This window comes from Gopherus evgoodei, chromosome 20 (assembly GCF_007399415.2).
Source record: "Gopherus evgoodei ecotype Sinaloan lineage chromosome 20, rGopEvg1_v1.p, whole genome shotgun sequence".
Lineage (NCBI taxonomy): Eukaryota > Metazoa > Chordata > Testudines > Testudinidae > Gopherus > Gopherus evgoodei.
The window spans coordinates 4,712,109-4,728,185 of record NC_044341.1 but is presented as its reverse complement, the minus strand read 5'-3'; the positions used below and the strand labels follow the sequence as shown (position 1 = coordinate 4,728,185).

The window sequence follows — 16,077 nt, the reverse complement described above, 5'->3', positions numbered from 1 at the left end:
CACAAGTACACAAACGTACAAAGAGTCAGGCAAACAGCGGTAAGTCTCACCTGCAAGTTTCTTTTCAGATAGTAACCAAATTTTAACTTGATTCTATTTTCAACCCTTTTGTGTTGGCTTTCAGCGAATATTCCAACATTTGAGCTTTAACAGAAAACTTCTACTCTAAACAGTCATTGAAAGCGAGGCTCAAATTGTATATTGAACTATGACTCTTGCAATTTACTCTGTCCATTCAGGGAACAGAAAACAAGAGCACAACTGGTGTGACTAATCAACAGTGCACATTTTGAACTGTGAGTATCTGCAACAAGTTTTGCAAATCAGCTTAAGAACAGCTAGAAGAGCAAGTTTGAGAATCATTTCAAAAGCCTAATAAGTTTGAGCATTTCACTAACACTGTTGTCTTCATTTTACAGGTGGGGAAATGAGACTAAGTGACTGGCCCCAGGTTAGACAGAAGGTTGGTAGCAAGTCCCAGACTAGCCATCTAACAGGACCATCTTTCTTCCCTGTGAAATTTATTCAATAGTTACCAACTTAGAGTTTTCCTTGTATCTTTCTCTGAAAAAAAGTACCACAATCAGAGACAGGCTAGCAGACTAAATTGTCCATTGGTCTGACTCGATCTGGCATGAAGAGATCAGTGTAGCTTGAAAGCTTGTACCTTCCGCCAACAGAAGTTGGTCCAATAAAGGATATTACCTCACCTACCCTGTCTCTCTCTCTCTCTCAATTCCTGTCTTGTCAGTGTGAGAGACGGCTGCACAATTTATACTAGAAGAAATCTATGGCTTTAAAGATAGGTGAGGGAAATCCAAATAAAAGTAATTTTATTAGGCTAGAAAAGGATTAACGTTTCACAGAGCAGGTACAAACAGCAGCCAACTGCACTGATCGTCTCCCTTTTCTTTTATTTAAGAAAAATGTTCTGGATAAAGACATCTTCACTTCAAGGCAGATAAAACAACAATGAATATCAAGTGAAGACTGCAGGCACTCTGATAAATGGATTGAGAAACCATAGCTCCTGTAAATGCCTCCGGATCTGCCAGCCTGAACACAATATTTTCATATAGCGAGTGTCTCATGAACATCTCTCTCATCAACAGCTACATAACATCCCTATGATGTAGTCCAGTGGATAAGATCCTGGAGTAGAAGTTAGAAGATCTAGGTTCTATTCTTTACTCTGTCAATTTTGGGAGACTCCTTTTGCCTTTTTCCTGTCTGACTTTCTGCTAATGTAGATGTAAACTCTGGGTATGTGTACACTATGGGATTATTCCAATTTTACATAAACCGGTTTTGTAAAATAAATTGTATAAAGTCGAGTGTACGCAGCCACGCTAAGCACATTAATTCAGCGACGTGCATCCATGTACCGAGGCTAGCGTCGATTTCCGGAGCGTTGCACTGTGGGTAGCTATCCCATAGCTATCCCATAATTCCCACAGTCTTCCCCACCCGTTGGAATTCTGGGTTGACATATACCCTGTCATAACCTTAGTCCCAGATTTGGACCTTAGCGTCCAAAATATGGGGGTTAGCATTAAAACCTCCAAGCTTAGCTACCAGCTTGTACCTGGTACTTGCTGCCACCACCCAAAAAATTAGAGTGTTTTGGGGCACTCTGGTCCCCCTGAAAAACCTTCCCTGGGGACCCCAAGACCCATATCCCTTGAGTCTCACAACAAAGGGAAATAATCCTTTTTCCCTTCCCCCCTCCAGGTGCTCCTGGAGAGATACACAGACACAAGCTCTGTGAAACTACACAGAGTGACTCCCCCTCTCTGTTCCCAGTCCTGGAAACAAGAAGTACTTTCCTCTTCACCCAGAGGGAATGCAAAATCAGGCTAGCAAATCCAACACACACAGATCTCCCCCCCTGATTTCTTCCTCCCACCAATTCCCTGGTGAGTACAGACTCAATTTTCCTGAAATTTCCCAGTAAAGAAAACTTCACAGGTCTTAAAAGAAAGCTTTATATAAAAAGAAAGAAAAATACATACAAATGGTCTCTCTGTATTAAGGTGACAAAATACAGGGTCGATTGCTTAAAAGAATATTGAATAAACAGCCTTATTCAAAAAGAATACAAATCAAAGCACTCCAGCACTTATATTCATGCAAATACCAAAGAAAAGAAACCATATAACTTACTATCTGATCTCTTTGTCCTTATACTTAGAAACAGAAGAGTAGAAAGCAGAACTACTTCTCCAAAGCTCAGAGAAAGCAGGCAGCCAGAAAACAAAGACTCAGACACAAACTTCCCTCCACCCAGAGTTGAAAAAATCCGGTTTCCTGATTGGTCCTCTGGTCAGGTGCTTCAGGTGAAAGAGACATTAACCCTTAGCTATCTGTTTATGACATACCCTGAAACACCCAGGAAAATGTTTTTGACCCTTCAGGCATTGAGAGCTCAGCCAAGAATGCAAATGGTTTTCGGAGACTGCGGGGACTGTGGGATAGCTGGAGTCCTCAGTACCCCCTCCCTCCCTCCATGAGCGTCCATTTGATTCTTTGGCTTTCTGTTATGCTTGTCACACAGCACTGTGCTGTGGCCTCTGTCTATCATAGCCTGGAGATTTTTTCAAATACTTTGTCATTTTGTCTTCTGTAACGGAGCTCTGATAGAACAGATTTGTCTCCCCATACAGCGATCAGATCCAATATCTCCTGTACCGTCCATGCTGGAGCTTTTTTTGGATTTGGGACTGCATCACCACCCATGCTGATCAGAGTTGCACGCTGGGCAAACAGGAAATGAAATTCAAAAGTTTGCGGGGCTTTTCCTGTCTACCTGGCCAGTGCATTCGAGTTCAGATTGCTTTCCAGAGCGGTCACAATGGTGCACTGTGGGATACCGCCCAGAGGCCAATACCGTCGATTTGCGGACACACTAACCCTAATCCGACCTAGCAATACTGATTTCAGCGCTACTCCTCTTGTTGGGGAGGAGTACAGAAAATGGTTTAAAGAGCCCTTTATATCAATATAAAGGGCCTCGTTCTGTGGACAAGTGCAGGGTTAAATCGGTTTAATGCTGCTAAATTCTGTCTAAACGCGTAGTGTAGACCAGGCCTCTGACTGGCTCTCGATGTTTGTATCCTGCTGAGCACAATAGGACTCCACTCCTGGCTGGGCCCTCTAGCTACTAGCGTAATTTAGTAATAAGTGTCAACAACAGTGATTCTTTACATGGGGAAAAAAGACTCCTTAGCAAAGTATTTAAGTTATTGTTAGCTTCTTTTCATGCAATTTGGCAGATGGAAATAAGGAGGAGCAGCCAGGACCATGCAGCCAGCTAGATCTCCCTGGACCACCAGCATAGTGGCCCATACACCGCTGATGGACCAGTCCAGATACCCCACTTTGGGAACTCTGTTGAAATCCTAGTTTGTGACTTATCTCTAACAGCATTCTACTGTCAGACACGGCCACCCTGTGAGAGTGGCCAGATGGGCTTACTGTTACCATTAATCCATCTTGAATGCATTGACTCAAAAACCTGCAAACTGTGCATGCAACCTGTCTGTCATTACATGATCCCATCTCAGACATCCTCCCACACGCCATCTGTCTATTGCATATTATCTTCAATTAGACTGTAAGCTCCTTCAGGACAAGTACTATCTCTTACTACATTATCCAGCATCCAGTGCAGTGGGGGATCTGATCCCAACTTGGGCTTCTGGATAATATCACAATATAAATAATAAAACAGCGTGCCTTGCATGCATTTATAGGAGTGAGTAAGATGCATTTCTCCACCTCTTTCTCCAACACAAGCTTCCCAGAAGTCTGTGCTACTCTAGCCCATTATTGTACTGTTTTTTCATAACAGCTACCTAGCACTTAAAAGTCATCCCTATGCTGTAAAGCCCTGGCCATTCAGAACCTCCCAACTGCAGAGATAAAAATTATATCCTCCTGCTCCAGAAGCACATGGCCTAATGGAGCATCTCCACTGGTTGTTAGCACTATATGGGCTTATGATAGAGTTGTGCAGATCTGAATCCACACCACTACCCTCTGCAGCATGTGCACACACACTAAATAGTTCACTACCACACCAACAATGCCTTCATTTAATAAAGACGGTCGATTATTCCTGCCGACAGGAAAATGGGGACGTCGCTGAATCTAAACATAGATGAAGAACATTGTACTTAGTCTACTGTGAAGTGACGTATTAAAAACCCTCTGTCCCGCTTCTATGCAAGGGAGGTGTTAAAAAAAAAGTTACACATTTGGGCTCATTGAAGTACAATATCTCATTCTGGCTGGCTGTGTCCATGGCAGCAAGCAAAGAGACTGAACCAGAGTTAATCTGATTTCTTTAATCAATGGGATTTTCCCAGTTACACATTAACCACTATCAAATTAGTCTGCCACTGCATTGCATGTCTGGAGTATATATTTTTGCAGATTACTGCATTGCATTGTGTGTATTGTAAGCAAAGTACACCAATTTCCATAATTGCACCATACTTCACTCCAAGCAGTGCAGCACAGTGTAAGTACTGTGACAAAGTTCCTCCTTTACCTTGGTGGGTCCTGCGCTTATTGGCGGATTTGCTCACCTCAGTGATCTTCCCCTCTGGTGGAACCCAGAGTCTGGGTCAACTCCTCCTGTGCCTGATCAGGAGTTGTGAGGTTTGGGAGGAACCCAGGCCCGCCCTCTACTCCGAGTTCCAGCCCAGGGCCCTGTGGTTTGCAGCTGTCTATAGTGCCTCCTGTAACAGCTGCATGACAGCTACACCTTCCTGGGACTTCCAAACACCTTCTTTATCCTCACCACAGGACCTTCCTCCGGGTGTCTGATAATGCTTGATTGTCTGATAATTCCTCAATCCTCCAGCAGCACACCCTCTCAGTCTCAGCTCCTTGCGCCTCTTGCTCCCAGCTCCTCACACGCACTTCCTCTCCTCTGGCTCCTCCCCGCCTGACTGCAGTGAGCTCCTTTTTAAACCCAAGTGCCCTGATTAGCCTGTCTTGATTGGCTGCAAGTGTTCTAATCAACGTAGCAATCTCCACTGCCTTCTAGAAAGACCTTAATTGGCCCCAGGTGTCTTGATAAACCTGGAGCAACTGCCATTGAGGCCATGTCTACATCTAAAATTTTGCAGCGCTGGTTGTTACAGCTGTATTAGTACAGCTGTATAGGGCCAGCGCTGCAGAGGGGCCACACTTACAGCAACCAGCGCTGCAAGTGGTGTTAGATGTGGCCACACTGCAGCGCTGTTGGGCGGCTTCAAGGGGGGTTCGGGGAACGCGAGAGCAAACCGGGAAAGGAGACCAGCTTCACCGCGGTTTGCTCTCGCGTTCCCCGAACCACCCTGCAAACCGCAGGGAAGGAGACCTGCTTGATCGGGGAACGCGAGAGCAAACCGCGGCGAAGCTGGTCTCCTTTCCCGGTTTGCTCTCTCGTTCCCCGAACCCCCGAGCAAGCAGGTCTCCTTCCCTGCGGTTTGCAGGGTGGTTCGGGGAACGCGAGAGCAAACCGCGGCGAAGCTGGTCTCCTTTCCCGGTTTGCTCTCTCGTTCCCCGAACCACCCTGCAAACCGCAGGGAAGGAGACCTGCTTGTTCGGGGAACGAGAGAGCAAGCTGGGGAAGGAGACCAGCTTCGCCGCGGTTTGCTCTCGCGTTCCCCGAACCACCCTGCAAACCGTAGGGAAGGAGACCTGCTTGTTCGGGGAACGCGATAGCAAACCGGGGAAGGAGACCAGCTTCGCCGCGGTTTGCTCTCGCGTTCCCGGAACCACCCAGCAAACCTCAGGGAAGGAGACCTGCTTGCTCGGGGTTCGGGGAATGCGAGAGCAAGCTGGGGAAGGAGACCAGTTTGATTACCAGAGGCTTCCTCAGGTATGCTGGGATACCTGCTTATTACACGGAGGTCAAGAAAAGCGCTGGTAAGTGTCTATACTTGATTACCAGCGCTGGATCACCAGCGCTGGATCCTCTACACCCGAGACAAAACGGGAGTACGGCCAGCGCTGCAAACAGGGAGTTGCAGCGCTGGTGGTGCCCTGCAGATGTGTACACCTCCTAAGTTGCAGCGCTGTAACTCCCTCACCACCGCTGCAACTTTCTGATGTAGACAAGCCCTTAGTTACTATGGTACTAGGGATTTGTTTAGCCTGGAGCTAACATACCTGTTCCTCAGTACTTTACTGTAGCCATCTGGCCTTGCCCCATCACAGTACGTAATAGTAGCCCCCATAGTTACTGTATCTTTTAATCACTGTATCCTGGTTTCCATAAAAACAAGGCAGGTTCATCTGGTGCCAGAGCAAGGCTCCAGGTGACAGGCACTGAGATACCACACTGCTGGGAGGTGTCAAAAACTTCTTACTATGTGCACACAGAACCACCACCAAGGCCTGTAGCTAGTATAAGTTACACATACTCCACACAGAGAAAAATTTTAACGGACAGATCAGAGAAGGATGATCTTGGGATTAGGACAACAGACTGGGACTCTCAAGACCTGTGTTCAATTCCTGCGTTCAATTCCTGCCTCTGACAAAACCACCACGCACAACCCAGTCTCTCTGGGTGTATGTTCCCCATCTGTAAGATGCTAATAATCATCCTTCCTTTCTCCTAGCCTTTGTGTCTTGTCTATTTAAATTGTAAGCTTTTTGGGGTGAAGACCATCTTTTACTAGGTGAATGTACAGCACCACGCACAACAGGGCCCTGATTTTGGTTGGGGCCCCAGGACTTAAACACTGAAGGGATGAATTATGTTCTCTGTATGTTGGTGCTCATTAGACAGTACAGGGGGACCTCCCTTATTCCCCAGAAGGGCACTTCTGCAGGATGCAGCCCTTATTTCGCTCCATCTCCTGGATGTGCTGCAAGTCAGGACCAAGATCCATGAACAGGGCTGCACAGGAACCCAGGAGGGGAATAGTTGGCATGGGGTTCTTCGGTACAACAGGGAAACTTGCATGCCATTCACCCAAAGAAGGCCTGACTCTAGCCATTGCTGTGATGATAATTACAGCACTCACAAAGTGCTTTCCAAACACTCAAGAAGGGACAGTCCCTGGCGTGAGGCACTCACAGCTAAAGGACAAAGGTTAGGGGAAAAGGGAACAACCTGTCAGGGATGGTCTAGATCAGGAATTGGCAACCTTTGGCATGCAGTCCACCAGGGTAAACCCTCTGCCAAGCCCAACTGGCTTGTTTACCTGCTGTGCCTGCAGGTTAGGCCGATCACGGCTCCCACTAGCCACTTCCCACAGCCCCCGTTGGCCTGGAGCAGCGAACCACAGCTAGCGGGAGCCACGATCAGCCGAACCTGCGGATGCGGCAAGTAAACAAACCAGCCCGGCCCACCAGAGGGTTTATCCTGTTGGGCCACATGCCAAAGGTTGCCAATCCCTGGTCTAGATAATACTTAGTTCTGCCTTGAGTGCAGGGGATTGGATTAGATAACCTCTTGAGGTACCTTCCAGTCCTTTCATTCTATGAAGAGGCCATTTACATGAGTCAGCTCATTTCACATGAAGCAACATGGAAGAAATGGGTCTTTAAGAGGGACTTCAGCAGGGGCCTCCTGGATCAGTTTAAAGAGGTGGTGCCAGTGCTATTCTTCCATGGTTTCATAAATCCTAAGTGTACTCACTAACAGAGATTAAAGGGTGAAGCAGAGGGTGGAAAGGACAGAATAGGAAAATAGGAGTCTCTTGGTTCCAGATATGTGTCTTCTCCTAAAGAGACCCCCGCTCCCCAAGAGGTTGGATGGTATTAGAAGAGCTTTGTAATTGCAAGAAGTCAAATGCTTTGAGCACATGTTGCTGGATTTCTCACTTCCTTGAAAGGGAGGGAAGACCAATAAATACATTTTGTATGTACGCTGTACCTATAAATAGCAACACAGATACTTCATTAAGCTATGGAGTCTGAATAGAAAAACCTCAATTAATATGCAGGATTGATAAGGTCACATCTGGTTTTTTTTATAGCCAGGGTTCCAATAGGTGGAACCAATTTTTTTCCTGTTTTTAATGCTTAGCTGTCTGTTGACCCTGCAAACCTCTTGTTATACATCTTCATCAACAAGACTGCCCTTGGAAAAGATGGACTCCCGCTTCTGCCTGAACAGTGATAGTATTATCACTATAGACTGGATGAGCAAACTGAGTGCTGAACTGACAGATTCAATGAATATAGGAACATTGTGAGTTAACTTACCAGTTGCTGTCCTATTCTTAAGGGCTATCGCTTTGATCTAGCACTTTGGGAGCTCTGTGCTTTGTATTTGCACGAGTGGATACATTTTGGATCATTCAGGATATTGCCAGACCAACTAGCTACCAGTGTGAAGGATAGACAAAAAGCCTCCCTATTAAACCTACTGGAATAAATACAGCCTTGATAGAATGCCACTGAAGCCAATGGAAGATCATGTTGGCACACTGTCTTGGGATATTCTTGATACAAAAGCAAATTAGCAGGATGCTGTTGAAGTCTTACATGCTGTTGATCTAAAACTCTGCACTTGTATAGCAGTTTCACTCCAAGGCTCTTAAAGCACTTTATACACAACAACATTGTCATGTAGGCATTATTCCACCCACTGTAGAGATGAATAAATGGAAGTCAGACAGGAGAATTCTCTCTCCCACGGTCATCTGCAGAGATGGAACAGAATCATAGAATTGGAAGTCCCTGTCTGACCAGCAGACAGCATTTCCTTATTTCACACTAGGCCTCCACCATGGAAAACACTATTAAGGACTTGCCTTCAGCTGAAGGAAGCTCAGAGATAAGACACTCTCTCAAAGGCCATTCCTGAGTCAGCTCTCACCAAGTTCTTTATAGCTACAGCTGGGAATCTCCACTGGGTGTATGTTATATGACCAATGCTAAATAAGGTTAGACTGCTTGACTTTTCCCAGAATACATCTGAACATTAATATTGTCATTAGTTTCTTCTGGACAAGAATGATGTATATTTCACATTACCATCATTTGAGGGGGTGATTTGCAAGAGCACTTGGTGTCACCCTAACTTGGCTCCCACTGAAGTCTGTGGGGCAAGCGGAGGGGTTACCATTGAATCTGATCACAGCAGCGCTGGACCAGTGCTGATTACTTGCAACACCCCACTCTAAAGGGTTAAAAATGAGTGATGCACAGCAGGGCACAACTCTGCAACTATTTGTCACCAAGTGTGCAGTATTAAAGTCACTGCATACTACAGACTCTGTAACTAGTCAATGTAATTCCTACAGCTAGATCTACACTACAGCCTCTGCCAGCCAAACTCACGTCGCTCAGGGGTGCCAACTTTCCACCCTCCCGAGCAACATAAGTTACACTGATGCAAGCGTCCATGCGCACAGCACTCTCCCGTCGGCATAGTGTCTTCACCAGACACACTGCAGCTGTATCAGTACAACGGCGCCGCTGCAGTGCTCGACGTAGACACATGGCCTAAGTCTGTCTTAAAAAAAAAAAAGACTAACGAACATCTCAACTGGTGTAACGATTACCTACTCTCTCCATAGAAACATAAAAATTATCACCCTGCAACAGATCATCTAAACCAGTATCTTATCTCCAACCAGCTGCTGCAAAGGGAGGTCCAAGAACCCCTTCGGTTAAGGGATAACCTGCCTTCAGGGACAGTTTCCTCCTGACCGCCATGAAGTGGAGGCCGGTTTTGGCCTTGAAGCAGGTGGTTTTATATCCTCCTTCTAAAAACTCATGTTTATTTTACAGTAATCACTACAGTTGACTATCAAGGCCTGCCAATCCTCCATAAACCTCCCTGGATGCTTGCACACTCTAGCTCTAATGACAGAAGGTCTTTGTGGATAATTCAAACATTCAAGAATGGGATTGATTTTTTTTTAAAACATGGAAGCTTCACAGATACTATGGTAATGAGCAGCATGATAAATCTTAAAATAGCAAGATGTTGCCTATATTCTTGATGACAACCAACTTGAAAATAAGTAGCAGCCTAGAACAAGCTACCACTAGTATTATTCCAGTTACAATTATTGATAGATAACCATTACAGAATTTCCAGGTCTTAGAGGACTTGCCCCTGCTCCCTCTGAATTCAATGACAACATCCCGACTGACTTCAGTGCTGTAAGACCAGCCTCTCTTTTCAAGAAAACTAATGAGGCATATCCAAAAGCCAGGGAGCCCCTGTACTCTTCTTCACAACATCTTTCTTTGTCCATCTGGTAATGCCTACTTTAGAGAAAGCCGAGGCTTCAGTTAGGCCAATGTTCTCATTTTTGTTGCCCAACAGTCTTGCAGAGGGGCTCTCAAACAAGCATTAGGGAAACAAAGCCAGAATTGATCTGCGTGTCAAGCCCCTCTCAACAAGATGGCAAAGCAGGCTCAGATTTCACGCTTAGGCCTAGCAAGCAGTTTCGAATTTATATTTCCTTGGTGGGAGGAGAAGAGATGAGACCAGAGAACCTGTAGCATAAGATCTTTGGGACATGGAAGAAACCCCAGTAGGGTCTCATATATTATGGAGACTCTCCTTCCCCCTGCTCCCATCTCCACATGCTCACCATCTTCTGAGGATTAAAAAACAAAACTGTCTTTTCAGGATGTGCATGAATGATGCCGATCATACTGGGATCCCAATAACTGAGTGGGACCTCTAGGTACCACCACAATAAATAACAAACAAGACTTATGGCCCAACCTGGTAACCCTTCACCTATTCTCCATCCATTAACTTACAGCTGCTGGTGCTGCAGTCATCTAGGGCAGTGGTTTTCAAACTTTTTTTCTGGCAACCCAGTTGAAGAAAATTATTGATGCCCAAGACCCAATGGAGCTGGAGATGAGGAGTTTAGGGTGCAGGAGGGGCTCAGAGCTAGGGCAGAGGGTTGGGGTGCAGGGGCGAGGGCTCAAGGTGGGGCCGGGAATGTGGGGTTCAGGATATGGGAGGGGGATCTGGGCTGGGGCAGGGGGTTGGGGTGCAGGAGGGGGACAGGGCTCTGGGCTGGGGTGCAGGCTCTGGGGTGGAGCCAGAGATGAAGGATTTGGGGTGTAGAAGAGGACTTCGGGTTTGCAGGGGGGGACTCAGGGCTGAAGCAGGAGATTGGGGCATGGGGTTGGGGCGTGGGCTTACCTCGGGCTGCTCCTGGTCAGCGGCGCAGCGGGGGGGCTAAGGCAGACTGCCTGCCTGTTCTGGCACTGCGCTGCTCCCCAGAAGTGCCAGCAGCAGGTCTGGCTCCTAGGCAGAGGTGCGCAAGTGGCTCTGCACAGCTCTCGCCCGCAAGCACCGCCAATGAGAGTGTGGAGCCGGTACTCAAGGTGTGCACAGAGCCCCGTGACCCCCTCCCCCTCGCCACCTAGGAGTCAGATCTGCTGCTGGCTGCTTCCAGGATGCAGTGTGGTGTTGGAACAGGTAGGGACTAGCCTGCCTTAGCCAGGCTGCACCACCAACGGGACTTTCAATGGCCCAGTTGGCAGTGCCTTCCTCTCTGCGACCCCGTACTGGGTCACGACCCACAGTTTGAAAACCACTGATCTAGAAGACCAAAGAACACGCCCCTCTTTCCTTCTGGTGCCCAACAGAAAGCATGAGTTACACTGTAAACGCTTTGCAACAGGGACTTACCCAAGGTCGCACAGAAAGTCAGTGGCAGAGCATGGAATAGCTCCTGAGTCTCTCAAATCATAGTGCAGTGGCGTAGACATTCATTACACCATGTTGCCTCTCCAGTAAATTATTCTCTCCCACTCCCATCCTGATCCCCCAAACGCAAAGAACACCAAAGCTTCAGGACGTACAGTGAACATTCAAGGAACATTTCCCCCAGCGTATTCACTAACAGTTTATACTTGAAGAGAATCTGTGCGACCCCTTGTGCAAAACCGCAAGCAATTCTGCACCAGCATCCTGGTCCAATTGGCTGAGGAAATGCAGATATACGGAGTCTGCTCTGAGCTGGGCGGATTCTAGGCCCCTGTGCTCCATCTGAGAGCTGGCTCAGAAGGGTTCTTACCTGGTCAGCGGGAACTGCTTCTATGCTGCCAATGAGACAGAGATATGCCCCGGGGGAAACATTACTCCTCCCAGCTGAATACACTCCCAGTTCAATGCCCGGAAGGCTCAATCCCAGCTCTTAGCTTCCCAGCACAAAACTGGGCCAAACCAAGAGGTTTTTCCCAGCAAAAAAAATTTTGCTTTGAGATTTTAGGACTGAACCTGACCATTTGATGGGAAGCTGAGGAGCATGAACAGCGCATGGATGGAGACAAGGAGACCATTTGCCTGAAGCAAGTTTATTACAGCCCTAGCAAACATTAAGGGCCAGACAGTGGCAGTGTCTAGTGTGGGAAGGAGGAGTCACATTTTAGACTGCACTCCCATGAGGCTGCAGCCATGGTCCCCACACTGGTGGAAAGAGGGAGAGCAAAGGCAGCGTGCCTGGTTTTGCCACCTCTGGCAAGCAGGTGGGCAGGAAGGATGTAAGGAGGCACAGAGATTGGCTGACACCCTTATTCAGCCCACCCCTCTACACACTAGCCAGAGTTGTCCCAACATGAAGAAGGAAATAAACTGGAATAAATGACTTCTTCCTCTCCCCCAGGAATAAGGGGAGAGCAGGGAATTCATTACAGTTACATAGGACATTGTTTACAGGCTTAGTCTAGCCCTAAACTCCATTGCACTACAGTTGTTAGCAGGACTCCTGTTGCAAGCAGCAGCATCCCAAGCTTTGCTGTACGAGGTGCCGGCGTAGTCGACAGAAGAAACTCCCTTTAAAATGTTCTGTCAGATCTCATCATATCGGTTGCTATTCATTCCCCTCCCTACCTTGTCAAAACATCCGGCCAGCTTTACATTGAGTAGTACTCACTTCCCAAGGCGATCTGTGGGACTACTCCACCTGTAAGGAAGCACTACTCACCTGGAGTACAGGTACCGGGGATTAATCCACATTCTGACTTTTTTTTTAATAAAGGGATGATTAATAAAAATGAATTATTTGTGCGCCCATACAGCTGCGCAAAATTAGTACTCAACTTTCCATTCCTGCTCCCATCTTTTTAGAAAGAAGTCAGCCAAAAACTACTTTCTATCAGGACAAAAGAAACTAAAATGTCTAGGCCATCTTCCACCCAGTGCATCTTTGCATAGTCCAGTCATCAAAAGGAGGTTAATCACCAAAACACAGTCTTAACTACAATGGTATAAACGACCTCCATTATAACAGCTTTTTAAAAAAAATATGCTGTATGTGTCTGTCTGTATACATTATAAAACATATGCATCCCAAATCCATCTCTGAGGCAGCTTTCATTAACAATGCACAGATACAAAATAATCATTACAAGTATATGCTTTTGAGGGATAAGAAAAACTACAGAACTATTACGTGGCGTGTCCTCTCCCTGACTAGCTGCGTATTGCTAGTCGCCAGTTCACAACCACAAGAAAAATCAGTATCTTTTCGAAACAGACGACAAACTCTGCCAGGTTATTCCTGCACCTCTTTTTAAATTCAGTGAGTGTGTAAGAAATGTATTATTCTTTGAAGAAAAATACACGTCCCCTACCTTATAAAGAGAATAGCTTTAGCTACAGTTGGTTCAGTTCCTTGCAGAAGATTAAGACAACTGATCATGCTTGTAATTTCCTGAGAAACACTTGCCACTGTAGAGATCATCTGCAGCAACCTGCCATCCCCACCCCGCCCCTCCGAACTGTATCAGGCTGCAGGAATATTGACAGCTCTGAATAATTAGATAGAGTAAGGTTAATGTAGTAACAGTAGGGTTTCTCAATTTTCTTTTTTTGCTCTTTTTCTTGTTTCGAGACAGGCTAGAACTACTAACTGATAGTTTTATATATACAACTCTAGTGCCACACTATGGGAACACATGGTTATTACTAGCCACGCAATCCCCAGGAAAAGGCTAGGCTGAAGAGATAGTATGTTGAGGACATGGTCCCACAGAGGCTCATTATTAGGACCAGCATGTCCAATCCTAGGCTAACCTGAAAATATCTGATCGGAGGACTACAGGAAATAGTAGGCACCTTCACCCAATCGGCACAGTTGCAGCATCCCTGTTAACTAGCTGCATCTTACTAATCTCAGAGTTGATCCCTTGTTTTGACAAAAAGGTTGTTCAGAATCTCATGAGGAAGCAGTGGTGTGCAGGGAAAAAACAAAAACACACACACACACACACACACACACACACACACACACACACACGCATAATTGCCTCATGGTCCTACTGCAGCTAAAACAATGAGGAACTTCTGGAGAGCTTTCGCAGACCTGGCACTTGTGTAACAGAAGAACGGGGTACATATCAATTAACAGGCCAACAGTGAAGGATCCTGGATAGGTATAATTTTAAATAAAGCAAAATATGAGGGAAAAAAAGGGAACTGTGCTAGCAAGGAGGACTAAATGTAGAACAACCGGGCACTGAAAGAAAACCAAAAGATCTTGCATGAACAAGTCAAAGACAGCAAGAGGGAAGGAGAGAGAGAGAAAGAAAGAAAGAGGAGAACTGTAAACCCCTGAAACAGTAAATCACTCATTTAGGTATCTGTCCAGCACTCCATTCAACCCAGCCAAACAGCACAGAGGTGGGGGGGGGAAAGCGGGGGGTCTCTGTCCTCAGACAGACTCAATGCTTTTGCTTGAGGGGAGAAAAAAAATCAGGAAGCTATCTATCTATCTATCTACTCCCGATGAACTGATTTCCTCCTATCCTAATTGGTGCCCCCAGTTGGTAAAACTCTGGTGTCCATCGTAAGATACCTCAGGAGCATAAGGTGCTGATGCTCTTTTTGAGTCTCTTAGGAGGAAGTCTGCCTTACATAATAAAATCAGTGTTGCATTTCTAATACAACACAAAGTTTTACCAAAAAAAAGGCAGCTTCCCACCCCTACGCGTACACACACACACACACACGTCTTTTGGCCATCGTGCATGAGGCACATTCGAGCAAACCTTATTTAGAAACATTGGGAAATTGGGGAACCCCTCAGTGTTAAAGGAAGAAAAGAACAAAATGTTTTTCTTTACTCTCCTTTGCCCCCCCTCATTACACAAAGCCAGACCCTACACAAGACCACAGCAAAAATAAACTTCAGTTTCAAACTGAATCCTTTGCTTTCGATATGCTGCAAACGCAGAGGGGGAAGGGGGGAGAAGGTTACACCTAATTTTTTTTAATTCTGTTTTGACCTTTACTAAGTTTAAAATTACATATTTGGCTAAAATATACATCTGTATAATGCTGAGGCCAAACAGATAATGCTTAAAAGCACCGCAACCTGAAATGTTTGAGGAGAAAGGAGGAATCATAAAAGTGCTTCTATTTACATCTAAGAAGTCCCTAAATCTATTTTATAGGCTGTAGGCAAACATTGGGTAGAGAAATAATGAACTAAGATGCAGAAAAAAAAAAGGGATGACATTTGTCTCGGTCCTCTCACATTTGGGACACACTGATCTGATCCTTTGACGACAAGGAGGAAAATAACAAAACCAAACCACACCTTTTTATGACCCCAGACTGTAAAATTGTTGCTCCCATAGGATATACAATACCTGCAAACTTTATCTTCCTATGGAGATATACAGCAACAGACGTGATCCCTGAATGGTCTGTAAAGGAGGATCTCCTCCTCCCACCCAAAGACAGACAGACAGACACACACACACACACACACACACACAAACCCCCCAAATGCAAGAGAATTAAATCTGAATCAAGCAGCAGGGGGGGGAGGGGGAATGCTCCCAAAGTTGCCAGCTTCCTCCATTACACTCACCGGTTGCTGAAGCAGCCAGCAGCCCCAAGGAGAGCAGCAGAATCCGGCTCCAGTAGCTCACTTCCACCGTCATGAGAGCAAAGATCCCCAATTTCCCCCAATTCCTTCTAACGCCGCAGCTGCATCCCGTCCTGTCCCATCCCAAAGAAGGTTGCATGTCAAGGGGTTATGGGGTTTTGTTTTCCTCTCTCCTTTACAATTGGGATGGTCCTCGGCTCGGCTGGAGGAAGAGGAGGAAGGAAGGGGGTGGGGAAGGTCAGGATTATGA

General features: G+C 46.2%; 1 protein-coding gene across 1 annotated transcript in view; it reads right to left on the bottom strand.

Annotated features, from left to right (window-relative positions):
* CSMD2 (CUB and Sushi multiple domains 2) overlaps window positions 1–16,077 on the bottom strand; it is a 531,569-nt gene extending 515,492 nt beyond the window's left edge. The window contains 1 exon segment of the mRNA XM_030539111.1: window positions 15,810–16,077. Coding sequence (XP_030394971.1) covers window positions 15,810–15,966 — 157 coding nt within the window. The 5' untranslated portion in view covers window positions 15,967–16,077.